At 42.1% G+C, this 15,636-nt stretch overlaps 1 protein-coding gene across 3 annotated transcripts in view; it reads right to left on the bottom strand.

Moving 5' to 3' along the window:
- The window catches only part of ARVCF (ARVCF delta catenin family member), a 231,435-nt gene that overhangs the window by 88,641 nt on the left and 127,158 nt on the right, over nucleotides 1-15,636 (bottom strand). For all 3 annotated transcript variants that reach the window (XM_065417503.1, XM_065417502.1, XM_065417504.1), the window contains exon 4: nucleotides 7,676-8,175. In XM_065417503.1, coding sequence (XP_065273575.1) covers nucleotides 7,676-8,175 — 500 coding nt within the window. The remainder of the gene's footprint in view (nucleotides 1-7,675; nucleotides 8,176-15,636) is intronic.

The raw sequence follows: 15,636 nt of genomic DNA on the forward strand, positions 1-15,636 counted from the left end.
ACTGAGGGGAAAAAAAAAGCTCAATATCTCCACTCAATTCTGAAAAAACAAAACAAAAGCCAATACCAATTTTCTTCTACTTCAGCTTACACAGATACATTGTAAAGAAAGCAAAGCCAACTATGTAATCAATGTAAAATATTTATAATCGGGCGATACAGAATTGTTCAATAAGTTGTCATTAGAATCATATCAAACCCTTTGATTTAACAAGTTATCCATTCTTTATTCACATGCTTTGCTGGACTGTGAGTAGTCCCACTGACTTCAATGGGACTACCAATGTGCTTATAATATGAATGGGGGTTGAGGGGGAAAAAAACTATGTAAAGGTCTGGAGAATGGGTGGTCTTGCCAAGCGGTCACAGCTGGGCTTAGGTCTGCCCACGGGGGATGGGAGTCACTGGGCAGGAGTTGGAGGAATCACAAGGCCACGTCCTGTAAACAAGAGTCAGGCCAGGGTTGAAGACCAGAGATCAGAGGCAGTACAAGCCTAGAATCGGGAGGCAGGAGTCGGGGTCTAAGTCAGGCTGGAGTCAGAGACCAGAAATCAGGAGACAAGGTAAAGTCCAGTGTTGCAGCAGGCCAAGGTCTGTGTGGTTGCCCAAACAACTTCCTGGGGTTAAGTAGGGGCACATGGCTAATCAGAAGGCTGCAGGGTACGGTCACTCTGGGTCTCGTGGGCAGTACTTCCTGCGACGCCTACTCTCCACAGTGCTCCCTGGCAGTGCCTCTATGTGGCCTCCTGGTGGGACTACGGGAATATCAGCCACACCTGGCTCTGCAGACCTGGGTTCTAGTCCTCAGGTCCTTGCAAACTATTTCTGTGGGCACGTTTATTGCATAACTGTTTCTTATACTTTCCTCTGAAGCACCTGGTACTTGCACAACTAGCAGAATCAGGACACCAGAGAGATGGATCACTGGTGTGATGCAGTAGGACCATTCCTATGGTTCCTATATTTCTACTCGCCTATAGTAGTTCTTCACCTGAGCTAGTAAAACATCAATTAAAAAGCATGTTGAGATTTAACAAAACAAAAAAAATCTTTAATCAATCATTCTGAGTTTGGAAGGGGCCAATATACAAAAGCTTGGTAGGCCACAGACACATTCTGAATAAAGTATTAAAAGCTTATACACTTCATGTTTGAGTGGTTTCATTGTTAGAGATTCACAAAACTTTCCTCCTCTGAAACAGGATGTTTCCTCTCTTCACCTGCCCCAGACAACTGACTATTCATTGCATTACAAAGCTACTAGAGTAAATAATTTCATTTCTTTAGCTTAGAGAAGAATCAACTAGGGAAATATTTTAAAAGTCTAAAAGAAATCTGAAATCTTCCTAATACTGGAATTAGGACAGGATGGTCCCAATTTAGCAATAGAATTCAACATAGAACAAAACTTATCAAAAAGTTTAACCCCCTTCTCAGACCTCAGACAAACCAGCAGTCCTAATATTAGAGGATTTTGCAAAATTCTCCAGTGCTTGGGTACCACCTTGAAGACATCTGTGTATAGATTTTAATATGCCCTAGGGTCTGTAAAACAAGGATATTATCTCCAAATTTCTTCTATGTTGTCAGTTACTGGTAGCTAATTTCTGAACACACTAAATCCTACATGGATTCAAGAGAATCACATCTGGATTGCAGAGAATGGCCACAAAAAGAAAGTCCAGTCCAGCAAACATGTAGTATGTGAACAACTTCACTCATACCAGTTGTCCCATTTAAACCAACAGTGGGACTACTCGCATGAGAAAAGGTACTCATGGGCACCTTCACCCATAGTTTCTAAAGAAAATGTCGCCTATAAACGCTAACAAGACCTTAAAAACAAATGCCCTCTTGGGCAGCCAAACAGCTGCTCCTTGTAGGGGCTGCAAGACAACAACTTGACATCAAAGAGAACCTTTCCCTATCCCCCCATTTCCTCTGTCCCTTTTGGACTCAAGGATGCAACTATGGTTGTGAGGTTTTCAATTTCTCCCCCCCTGTACAGCCTTTTTTTATGCTCCAAAGGAGGCATCGCTGAACTATAAAGAGAGAGACAAAAGATACCCCATATTATACCAAAAATATGCAAGTAGGATCTTTAAGATATTCAAAAGAAATAAATTACAAGACTCCAGTAGCTGACTATATGGGGGATACAGATCAAAATAATCCTTCTGTCAAACAGTACTCAGAGAGGGAAAACTTAGAAGATATGCAAAGAGTGGTCCAGGATAGGCAGAGTCTTGGTCATTCCCTATGCAACATTTGATGATGTGGGAGGGATTTAGATTCATGGCTGGCTATGTAGGGAAAATACCCCTTAAGAAGAGAGACAGATAATAAACAGAACAAAACTTTTGTCTTTTCAAAAGGTGCGAATCAAGAAGGGAATTACATCAGAACTTTACATCCCAGCAGCCCTCCAGTGTCTTGGGGAACCAAGCCCAGGAAGAGGATCTCATGGTGGCAGCCATAGCAACATGATTTTAATCCCTAACAACTACATTCACTCTACTTTTTTTTTTTTTAAACTGTACGTTAACCCTGCGTGAGAACAAAGTGACAAAGATTATCACCACCGTAATTTGACCTCTGCCCTTAAAAATTATTCACTGCATTTATTAGCATAATTAACGTTATCTAATAAAGTTAGTTTAAAAACTCCTGTCAATTTATCAATTCATTAAAATTACCCTAAAGATAAATCAAGTCATTAAAACAGTAACTGCAAGACAAATTCATCCATCAATGTTTTCCATGTGCCTTTACTAAAAGAATTTGCCTTTTTGAGCATTGATCAGTGGCTGGCATAAATTTTAGGATTTAAATAAGAAGCTATACTATTGCCTTGCAGAAGATAATCAATTTTTTCTCTCATTCATAAGAGCTAGCTTGAATATACATGTAGGTTTCAAGCTACCCAAGGCATCAAGCATAGGCAGAAGCAACAAGGTTGTCTTTTTAAAGTAGTTTGGTTGATACAAATTGTAACAAAGAAAACAGAAGCTATAACTGTTTTTGTAAATCCTCACTTCACAGCATATAAAAGCAATTAAGCCCACAGTTCCAAATGCTGTGGGCTCCACCTTCCAGCAGCTGCCTATCATGGGCAGGTTTAAAGAAAGTGTGTCAAACACAGACATGCTAACGTCTTTTGAAATCCAAACAGAATCTTCTTTCTTACGCTGCTTAGTTGCAGAATCCAGTGTTACTATTAAATTAAAACAAACCAAAAACCTGTTTACTCTCATCTATGCAGCACACTGAATCATTTATCATCTAAAATAAATTGCATATTTTCGCTGGGTGCTCTTGATGTAAGTTGATCTTGTAGTCATCTGTCTGACATGTATTATATTATATATGCAGTCTTTCTCTCCCCCCCCCCATTTTAAATTGAACTCTGGTGATGGGAGTTGTGCATCCCAAGCTGAAAGAGGCCAAGCACAAGTCCTGAAGATAAATTACTGCACCATGAAATATATATTCTTTTGACAGGTTTCCCAACAGAAAAAAGGAGTAAATTCACCTGTAATTAGAAAATATGCTGCTCATATTCGTGGACTTCCAAGAAGAGTTAATGCCCGCTGAAATGAATTCTGGCTAACTGTTAGGCTTCTATCATACATTAATTAATGCCCACAAGAAATGGTTTCTGATTGGCTGCATCAAACAGCAAGTTTCTACATAGAACATTATTAGATCAAAACATTTCTCCTTAGAACATTTAAGGTCAATCATTTTTCAATTAAACCCAATTTGCCAATACAGAGTGTCAGGAGAATAATGTTCTGCACCACTTAAAATATCATGCAGTGTCGTTAAACAACAAAATTACATTTCAATGAGCACACAAAGAATGAAAAATTCATTAAAGCTACTAACTTCTGACTGCTTGTCAAAAGAGTGTAATAGAATTTCTGTCTTGCATATCTGATGGGAACATTTGTTCCACACCAAACCTTATCATTCAAGATAAAAACCTTTGCAGCTTTCCCAATCAGAGCAAATTTCTTGCTTTATCAGCTCAGCTCTCATTTCTAAAGTCAGAAAATGATCCATGGAATGGGTAGCTTTGCACAGTCCCAAGAGGATAACTGCAGACTGATTCAAAGAAGAGCTCCACAGAGTAGCATTTCTGATTGCAGCTCAATTCATGGTGTAGCTGTGAAAGCCTTAATAAACTGAGATTTCTGCAGTACAATAGGTACAGGCTGTTTGTGCAACCCTATTTAAAAAAAAAAAAAAAAAAAAAGAGCTAGAAGATACAGCATGACTATATCTTTGGGGATTGGTAGGTACTTTTTAAGTGCCTAACATGCCTGACATGCAGGGTCATCATGCTCTAACACCATTCTCAGATATACATAGAACTTCTGGTAAAAGAGCTATGATGTCAAGCAACAAGTGGCTTTCAGTTCTGAGGAGGGTGATACCACCAGACGGGAAAAGCTACACAGACTTACCTAGTCTAGCAGTAGTGTGATATCAGAATACTGAAACCCGACTGTAGATTGCTGAGTGACACTATGAGTAATGTCTACCCAGCAACCTGCTCTCGCCCCAGCAGCGAGTCTCACTGCCAGGGTCAACTGACTTAGGCTCGGACTGTGGGGCTAAAAAATAGCAGTGTAGATGTTCGGACTCAGGCTGGAGCCTGGGCTCTCAGACCCTCCCCACTTGCCAGATCTCAGAGCACAGGCACCAGCCCGAATCCAAACAGCTACACTGCTATTTTTAGCCCCACAACACGAGCCCAATGCAGTTGACCTGAGCAATGAGACTCACCACCACAGGTTGGTTGTGGGTTTTTTGTGCCATGTAGATGCACCCAATGATTGTTTAACCTGTGTCCTCTCAGAGTTAGTATCCTAGGATACATATTGATGTATACATCTAGACCGGATTTTGGTTTTAGAAGAGCTTAAGAAAGTCAGGTGCCCAAATTGCAATGGGATTTGGGGGCATAACTCACTTAGACCCTTTGGAAATCTCAAATAGGATTTTCTCCAAAAATAGAGTTTTTCAGAAAGTTTTTTTGGAGAAAATCCTATTTTAGAATACAACCACACCAAGAATGGCCAATTAATGGCTGGCCACAATTCACATCTGAATAGCAATCATTATTACAATCAGTCTAGGTAACATGTAACAACTGGTTTGAAGTTGCAGACTTTTAAAAGAAGCAATTAAACTTATTCTTCTTTACTTCCATCTGAACCCGAACAAACTTCTGTATGGTGGCAAACGTTCTCAAAGGTTTCAATCCAGACAGAATAAAATGCGTTCATGGCAAACAGATACTCTGATCCACTGCAGCGGGAAGGTATCCTGATACAAAAGTCAACTTATCATCATGAGAGCTCCAGAACTGTAACCAGTGTATGTAACACTGCATAGCATGCCGTCTTTTTGCAGCAGCATTGGCTGAATGCACCTCTTGTGTTGTTTTAAAGACTTGACTCCTATTTCTCCCTGGTCTCGTCCTTCGGAATTCTTTTTTTTTTGGGGCAGTTCATTCTCTCAGATGAGTCTGAATATCAGCTGTGATTCCACCAGCCTCAGCCCACACAAATGTTGTTGGAACCCTGTTCCCTTCGGTATTACTGCTTGAATGTTTAACACCCCGTTCTGACACTATTGCTTTAAGAGCAGAATTAAACTCACCCCCGCATAGATGGAGATTAAAGAATCATCATCTGTTGCTGGACATCTGTTTAGGTTAATACCTTTAACATTCCTAGAGTTTCTCAGTAGAGAAAAAACAGCTTAAAATAGCAAGTAGGAACTATACCTACATAAGGACGCAGAGCAAAATTACTAATTTTACTGCTGAGGTAGGATCAAATGGCACATACTTACATTGTGAAATTAATTCATCAGTCGGGATTCAAAGCAAACACCATTCAGAGAGAAAGGGGGCAAACTCCAGTTTGTTTTTGCCATCTCTGCGATGACTGATTACCACTTAACATTATAATGATGTTCCTCCAGAGTAAATTATAGACTAGCTTTTTCTTTTTTGAATCTGACGAAATAAATGTATTCCTTGGCAGAGCTCTGGAAATGAGTTTTGAACAAACCAGAACTGCAGAGAAATGCATTTTACTTATCCACAATTAAAAAAAAAAAAAAAAAAAAAAAAACAGACAAAATACAAAGTCAGCCATCCTTCTGAATCAAATACTTTAGCAAAAGGCTCCCCTTTCCTAGCTCTATGGAGAAGGGGGGGGGAGGAGGGAAGCTAGTTAGTGGATTGCATGGTTAGGCCCAGTTTGCTGAATAAATAAAAATGCTCGAGGAAGGACAAACATCTCAGTACCAATATCCATCTCAAAGGACGATGACTGGTAAAAGCTGGAGAGTTGCCACAAGTTCTGCAGTGATTATAGCATCAAATGTATTATGCCACATTTACGATTGAATTTGCTTGGCAGATCCCAATACAGATGAGGTAGCTAAACATTTCAGTCATACAGGCCTATTTTCACATGCTTAGAACTTTCTGAAAAACTCTATTTTTGGAGAAAATCCTCCATCTGGTCTCCATCTAATTGTCATTCCTCCTCCTCCCCCACCCGACTCTCCAAAGAGGGGAAAATCTATGTTCCTGCCTTTGAGTTATGGGAGGCTGAAGAAGAATATGTCTCCACAATGTAAAGAGTTGTGGACACACTTTCCCACCCCCCTCCACATATGTAACTCAGTGGCTGAACTTTGAAACCTGGCATGTACTTCACTACTCATATTGGAGTAGGTCCAAGGCGAAGTTCAAACAAAAGCTGGTTGAATAATGGAGTCACAAATAATTAAAAAAAAAATAAAAAAAATCACTGCTAAGTATATACCAGCAGTTTAAAAAAAAACAAACAACCAATAGTGCCTCCTTTTCTGATATTATAATGAACATTCCCCCTCCCAAAACTGTCTCAGCAGCAGCCCCTGTGCCGATCAATCTGAACATTTTCCAGCCTTCAGCGTTAGCCACACAACCTCCCCACATATTCACAGCACCTTGGTTTTATCCCTGAATAGATAGGTGCACGCAGTTACACTATGACGCACTTAATGCAGCAGCATCCAGTGGGGCTCATAACACCAGGTGCCTAAGGGCATGTCTTCACAGCATAAAACTTGAGTTTTGCCCATAACCCGACTCCCAGCTACACACACAAATCTCTAGTTTGAGTTAAGTGGTGCTCTTAGGGCTCTTGATGCTGTAACTAGTAATGTAGTGGGGATGCATCTCACTCTGTGCTGTTAATCCAATCACTCTGTGTAACTCAAGTGTTGTTGCTCTCACTCCAGCTAGGCTTGCTGGAGTGAACGGACTTGATTTGTTATGTATATGTAGCCCTCTTAGGGCTTGTCTTCCCTGTAACATCCTGGAGGGCCCAACGCACCCACAAACCTAGACTTCTATGGTGTGGAGTTCCCTAGTGTACTTTGAACTTTTAGTGCGCAACAGCGGGGTCCACACAGACAGTGCACAGCCTGCTGCAGTGCTGTAGATTTACACCCCCACATGCCGCACACTAACCCGTCTTATAGATATGCCCTTAGACAAATGACTGCAGCCAGTGGTTCATAACTCTTAGACAATCTTGCCACCTTCAAAAATTCTTGTTCCCGAAACCAAAAAAGTCTTCCCCTGAAAAAATACAGACACTGACCTGTAATGAGCTCTCTGACTTCCATGTCGTTTGTCTTCCGCAATAACCTGATCAATGCCGGGATCCCATCGCAGTTCTTTATAGCCACCTTGTTCTCATTATCCTTCCCGTAAGAGATGTTTCTGAGAGCCCCACAAGCTTTGCGATGGACCTCTGGCTTTGGGTGATCTAGCAGACCCACCAAGATGGGAATCCCTTTCAGATGCCTCACATCCTTTTTTATTTTATCGTTCTCATAGCACAGGTGCTGCAAGTATGCTGCCGCGTTAGACTTGACTGGATCGATGGGGTGACTGAGCATGGCAATCACTTCAGGGAGGTCAGGGTCCCGCCACCTGGGGTCTTTGCGGATGCTGTCAATGGAGGGGGAACGCTTGCCCAGGCGTTCGATGCTGGCCATGCTCCCCCTCTCTGGCTGTGCTAATGGTGCTGCGTAGCCACCGTGAAGGTAAGGGATCCTCTCGTCAACCATCTCTGACTCAACAGGGTCATCGTAGCCCCTGCAGAGAGAGGAACATTCCAAAATAAAAAAAAAGTGTATTTAACATTCAGTGCTGCTAAGCCAGGATTAACATCTGGGTGATGATCAACCTTTTTAACCTCACATATGCATTAGTGGTAGGATATTTGCATTTTTCAAATAGTTTTTCTGGCCATATAAAAATTAAGCAACATTAAACATCACTCAGCAATGCTGAGACCATAGCATAGTATTTGTTTGGTGAGCAGTAAAATAATGACAGGAATTGTAAGTCAGCGACGCTGCTTTCATTTAGGCCATTTACCAAAGCAATTATGATAGAACGGGGTTACATTTAGTGGGAAACACTAAACCTCATTAATGACGATCCTCTTATGATGAGCTAGAAATCTAATTAAAGGCATCCAGGGTATGGACAGAAAGCACCTCTAAGCTACTTGTAGTCCCTCCCCAAACACTGCACCAACAAACACTTTTTAGCAAGTATAACAAGGTCCATTACATTTCCAATTCAGATCATGTGTTACTGGGGCCAAGACAAGCTCCCTCAGTTCATCAATGATCATTTGCAAAAGGTGGTGGAACACCCAAGTTTTGGAATCGGAGCTCATACCAAACAGATCTTCTGCAGAGTGGTCCAGGATTGGGGCACTCAACTGATAGTGAGGAGGTCAGGGTTTCCCAGCTTTGCCACTGAACTGCAATGTGACCTAGGACAAGTCACTTCACCACCCTGTCACCTCCCTCCCGGACAGTGGCTAACCCTACATGCAAGCCCCCAGCTGCAGTCAGTCATTCTGTGCATTAGGAACAACTGTACTGATCTCTCTCTAACAGTGCTGTAATTTATTGTATATCGTTTGTGAAATAAGGCCAGCCACAACCACCCAACATATTTTTGCCCTCCGTAGAAAAGCCCTGATTTTAAGAACAGTATATGATAGTAGTTGAAACTGACTTTTTAATGGCAATCACTGTAATTCTATCCTACTTTGAAAAAGATCATATCTTGAGCAACCAGTTGTGAAGTTTCTTCAATATATTTGTAAGGAGATGCATTTTCAGCTTAAGAACTTGTTATTGAAAGAGACAGATAGATATAGTTTATCCTTTTGTTCAAAATGACATGGGGGGGGGGCTTACCTCTCACATCCTGTAGGCTAAGCATTTCACAAACTATCTACAGCACAGGTAAAACACAGTAACCAGTGGGGCAATGGGTAAAACCCCACCAGTGCATAACGTACTGCACAGTAGTGGTGTGAAGGGGTGGGGGGGAACTCAGCCATGGATGCAGGGGCCACCAATACTGAAAACACATGAATATTCTTAACTTTATGTACACAAGTGAACCCACTGGCTTACAGAATGACTCATGTATAAAGTTACGAATGTGCACAAACATTTCAAAAAGAACAGGAGTACTTGTGGCACCTTAGGGCTAGTCTACACTACCCGCCCAGATCGGCAGGTAGAAATCAATCTCTCGGGGATCGATTTATCGCGTCTCATCTAGACAGATAAATCGATCCCCGAATCGACGCACGTACTCCCACCTCGTCAGGAGGAGTAAGCGCCGTCGACGGGGGAGCTGCGGCGGTTGATTTGCCGCTGTCCTCACAGCGGGGTAAGTCGAATAGGATATGTTGAATTCAGCTACGCTATTCACATAGCTGAATTTGCGTATCTTAAATCAATCCCCCCCCAGTGTAGACCTAGCCTTAGAGACTAATTTATTTGAGCATAAGCTTTCGTGGGCTACAGCCTACTTCATCGAATGCATAGAATGGAACACACAGAAAGAAGATATTTATACATACAGAGAACATGAAAAGGTGGGAGTAGCCATAACAACTGTAAGAGGCCAATCAATTGAGATGAGCTATCATCAGCAGGAGAGAGAAAAAAAACTTTGAGATGATAATCGAGATGATCCATAGAAGGTGTGAGGCTATTTTAACATGAGGAAATAGATTCAATTAGTGTAATGACCCAACCATTCCCAGTCTCTGTTCAAACCTAAGTTAATTGTATCTAATTTGCATATTAATTCACGTTCAGCAGTCTGTTTTTGAAGTTTTTTTCTTGCAAAATTGCCACCTTCAGGTCGGTCACTGAGTGGTTAGAGAGACTGAAGTGTTCTCCCACTGGTTTTTGAATGTTATGATTCCTGATGTCAGATTTATGTCCATTTATTCTTTTGCGTAGAGACTGTCCGGTTTGGCTAATGTATATGGCAGAGGGGCATTGCTGGCACATGATGGCATATATCACGTTGGTAGATGTGCAGGTGAATGAGCCTCTGATGGCGTGGCTGATGTGATTAGGTCCTATGATGGTGTCACTTGAATAGATATGTGGACAGAGTTGGCATTGGGCTTTGTTGCAAGGATAGGTTCCCGGGTTAGTGTTTATGTTGTATGGTGTGCGGTTGCTGGTGAGTATTTGCTTCAGGTTGGGGGGGCTGTCTGTAAGCGAGGACTGGTCTGTCTCCCAAGATCTGTGAGAGTGAGGGATCATCTTTCAGGATAGGTTGTAGATCTTTGATGATGCGCTGGAGGGGATTTAGTTGGGGGCTGAAGGTGACGGCTAGTGGCGTTCTGTTATTTTCTTTGTTGGGCCTGTCCTGTAGGAGGTGACTTCTGGGTACTCTTCTGGCTCTGTCAATCTGTTTTTTTCACTTCAGTAGGTGGGTATTGTAGTTTTAAGAATGCTTGATAGAGATCTTGTAGATGTTTGTCTCTGTCTAAGGGATTGGAGCAAATGCGGTTGTATCTTAGAGCTTGGCTGTAGACAATGGATCGTGTGGTGTGTCCTGGATGGAAGCTGGAGGCATGTAGGTAAGTATAGCGGTCAGTAGGTTTCCGGTATAGGGTGGTGTTTATGTGACCATCACTTATTAGCACAGTAGTGTCTAGGAAATGGACCACTTGTGTGGATTGGTCTAGGCTAAGGTTGATGGTGGGATGGAAATAGTTAAAATCATGGTGGAATTCCTCGAGGGCTTCTTTTCCATGGGTCCAGATGATGAAGATGTCATCAATGTAGCGCAAGTAGAGTAGGGGCATTAGGGGACGAGAGCTAAGGAAGCGTTATTCTAAGTCAGCCATAAAAATGTTGGCATACTGTGGGGCCATGCGGGTACCCATAGCAGTGCCGCTGACTTGGAGGTATATATTGTCCCCAAATGTGAAATAGTTGTGGGTGAGGACAAAGTCACAAAGTTCAGCCACCAGGTTAGCCGTGATATTATCGGGGATACTGTTCCTGATGGTTTGTAGTCCATCTTTGTGTGGAATGTTGGTGTAGAGGGCTTCTACATCCATAGTGGCCAGGATGGTGTTTTCTGGAAGATCACCGATGGATTGTAGTTTCCTCAGGAAGTCAGTGGTGTCTCGAAGGTAGCTGGGAGTGCTGGTAGCGTAGGGCCTGAGGAGAGAGTCCACATAGCCAGACAATCCTGCTGTTAGGGTGCCAATGCTTGAGATGACGGGGCGTCCGGGATTTCCAGGTTTATGGATCTTGGGTAGCAAATAGAATACCCCTGGTTGGGGTTCTAGGCATGTGTCTGTAAAGATCTGTTCCTGGGCTTTTTCAGGGAGTTTCTTGAGCAGATGGTGTAGATTCTTTTGGTAATCATCAGTGGGATCAGAGGATAATGGCCTGTAGAATGTGGAGTTAGAGAGCTGCCTAGTAGCCTCTTGTTCATATTCCAACTTATTCATGATGACGACAGCACCTCCTTTGTCAGCCTTTTTGATTATGATGTCAGAGTTGTTCCTGAGGCTGTTGATGGCGTTGTGTTCAGCATCAGGGCCTTGTTTATTAAAGTTTCAACCAAAAGACCCACACATAGTAAACTCAGTTTATCTGCCTCTGAAGGATGAAGGGCCGAATTAGTCCTACAAGGATCTGAACCTGTTTTCCAAGGAATCTAACTGTTTTAAACCAGATGCTTAAGATCACTAAGCCATCCACACAGCTATGGTGTACAATGGGGTTTATTCTGCCCCTCTTCCAATTAAAGCGGTCTTTGTTTCTGCTAAAATAAAGGAACTTCTTAGAAGTTAATTATATTACTTCTTTCATTGCTCAGTAAACCGGACAGATGGGATGACTATCAATAGAAATTAAGGTTACTATTTAGCAAAGCCCCGCAGAATCCAAGACAACACAGCCTTTCCCACACACTCTGTGTGTGTGTGTGTGTGTGTGTGTGTGTGTGTGTGTGTGTGTGTGTGTGTGTGTACGTATGTACTGCAATTTTAATTTTTAAAATAGTCATGAAATTGCAAGTACAGCTTATTTGCTTTATTTAAACAGTGGAAGCCTTTGCCAGATGCCATTGTTCTGGGCAGATTGATACTGTGGCTCTCTCAGTCAAGCAAGCAATTTTAATTGCAGGAAAGAGGTCCTTAAACTTTGATTTTAGGCACACATTGTGCAGTGCTGAAATATTCCTGATGTCATGCAGAAGGAAATATAGACTATTACTATTTTGCAAGAAGGAATACAGTATTATTCTAAGGGACTGCTAATTAAACTAGAACCCCGAGGAGAAGAGCAACTGGGGACAGGGTCTGAACTCAGAGTAATACAATTAACGTCTATATGTTAAAAGCATCTCTTCCAACTTTAAGTTACTTTAATTGCTGATCTTAACCAGAAGTGAGGGGGCGGGGGGAAGAGGATATAAATCGGCAGGTGTTCAAAACACTCAAAGAAACTGAAGAAAATCCTTTTATTGATGCAGTTATTTGTGCATGCATAATTCATTACTTTCTTTAGGCTGTAATTTACAGTGTCTGAACAGCCATTACATTTCCCGTTATGTAACAAAGCTGTTTTCAGTCTTCATTATAAGGGGAAGTAATAACATTAAAATGATTTATTCCCATATAAAAGACAAAAAGGATAAAGAAAACACCAGAACTCTAATGCAATGAGCAAGATTTTGTTTTTACATACACAAACCGAGTACAACCTGCACTTGGGATACAATGAGAACGCGCTAGCTCCTTGCCTCAATCTTGCTCCTAATGCTGTATCTTTACTGTGCCCGGCAAAGCAGTAGAGGGAGACAGAGATGAGCGTAAACAGTCACCCTCTAGATGGCTGCTGTTGTGACGAGGTAACTTGTCAATCACCAAGGGTCAGTCAGATCAACTGTCTACAAGGTAACTACCTATAACATCAATTGAACTGTAAAATTAAATAAAGTATTATTCTCTTCCCACTAGCCATGGGGTTTCCATGTATGAAGATGAAGATAATTATTGTCTAGGGATGAGGCCTGTTTGACTCACCACAGTGAAACCTCTCTTCAGCTCAGAATTGGTCTTGCTGTTCAAACTGCATGGGCAGTCCGCCGTATGTCCAAACATAGTCCTCTTGATTTAATCAAGTCTGCCCACAGGAATCAAATTGAAGACTGTAATGGTGTTGAGTCAAGTGAAAGCACCATGCCCTCTTGTATGACACAATGCTAAATTATATTACCACCAATTATTATTATTAAAGTGTAAAATATTTAAAATAAATTAAAATTCTTGTAAAATATATTTACAACTCTAAGAAAGGATCAAATCCAGTTTTTGTACTTTGTAGAACCGGAATGGGGAGAAAAGATTTTTGTGCCTTGGATTACTCCAATTCGAAGCTATGGATGCAACACAACAACCTATTGATTTTGCTGAGGCTTGCTGTAAAAGTATCACTCCCTGATGAAATCCAATCATTTCAGCACAACCTTGTGTTCAATATGAGAAGGTATCAAATGCCTCATATTCCCTGAGAGGGGATGTGCTCCTGCCCCTACGCCAACAAAAGACTGTGTGTAGATCAAAGTCAAGGAAAGCAGATGAAGAAAAAGGAAACACTCCTTTGTAGCCATCAGCAACAGCTCTTGACCAGTCAAGCAGCGCCACATAAGCTGCCAGCCCATAGTCAAACTAGAAGCACAAACTGACAATGAAAACACAAAAGCCCGAACTGAACGAAATGTTGGCAGGTGCCCAGTGCTATTAATTCTTGATCCTTTTATAAAGTCTGATTCCTGCACAGGCTTTTCAGGCTTCCCTCAAACTCTGTTCCTACCAACCAAAGCCTTCTTCAATGGGACAGTTATTGTAGTGAAACAAACAGGATTACAAATCTGTTGCCATCCTTATAGTACTGTGACAAAGTTCCTCCTCTATCTTGGTGGGTCCTGCGCTTATTGGTGGATTTTCTTGCCTCAGAGATTCACCTCGTGGGTTGGGGAACAGCCCAGAGACCTTCCCCTCTGGGAGAACCCACAGTCCAGGTCAATTGGGAGGTTTGGGGGGAACCCGGGCCCGCCCTCTACTCCGGGTTCCAGCCCAGGGCCCTGTGGACTGCAGCTGTCTATAGTGTCATGCAGCTGTTACAGGAGGCAGCTACAACTCCCTGGGCTACTTCCCCATGGCTTCCTCCAAACACCTTCATTATTCTCACCACAGGACCTTCCTTCTGGTGTCTGATAATGCTCGCGCTCCTCAGTCCTCCAGCAGCACACCCTCTCACTCTCAGCTCCTTGCACCTCTTGCTCCCAGCTCCTCACACCCCCACCACAAACGGAAGTGAGCTCCTTTTTAAAACCCAGGTGCCCTGATTAGCCTGCCTTAATTGATTCTAGAAGCTTCTTCTTAATTGGCTGCAGGTGTCCTAATTAGCCTGATTGCCTTAACTGGTTCTAGCAGGTTCCTGATTACTCTAGTGCAGCCCCTGCTCTGGTCACTCAGGGAACAGAAAACTACTCATCCAGGGACCAGTATATTTGCCCTCTACCAGACTCCTGTACCCCACTGGTCTGGGTCTGTCACAGTACATAAAGACATTTGCCTTCAACCAAGATCAACAATTACTTTAAAGCATTTTCTGGGGAACTATTAATATGGTGTATGCAGTGTTAATAAGTGCGCACAAACTTTGGCTCAACACACCTCGCCTGAATGAAAAAGGGAGTTTTTCTCATCCAGTGCTTGGCTAACCTATCAGAAACAGTCTCCCCATCCAGCACAAGTAACATCTGGAAGTTTGCCATGCAGGGCAATGAGTTAACATCTGGGAATCCAGACCTGCTGCAATGGAACTCAAGGCAATAGAAGAGGGCTCACATGTTTCTGTTTGAGCCTAGGTTCAAAACAGTGATAAAGTCATTACGTCAGGAAAAGAAAAAGAAAAAAACCAGCAATTTAAAAAAAATGGAAAAAAGTTTTGGGGGGATTTTAGGTGAGAAACTTGAAATGTCAATTCTGCCTTTCCTTCATAATGTCAAAAGGCAGGAAGACACAGCCAACTAGAACAGGTCATTTTCCATCTGCAAAGAGTGCAGAGGTGTTCACGGACATCCACAAACATGGAACAACCACAAAGCCCCCGGTGGCTAATAAGAAAAACAAGCTTGTTTTGTTGAGGTGGAATCTTAAAATTAAAATAATAAATAATAATAATAATAATA

This window comes from Emys orbicularis, chromosome 16, assembly GCF_028017835.1.
Source record: "Emys orbicularis isolate rEmyOrb1 chromosome 16, rEmyOrb1.hap1, whole genome shotgun sequence".
In the NCBI taxonomy this organism is placed as follows: domain Eukaryota; kingdom Metazoa; phylum Chordata; order Testudines; family Emydidae; genus Emys; species Emys orbicularis.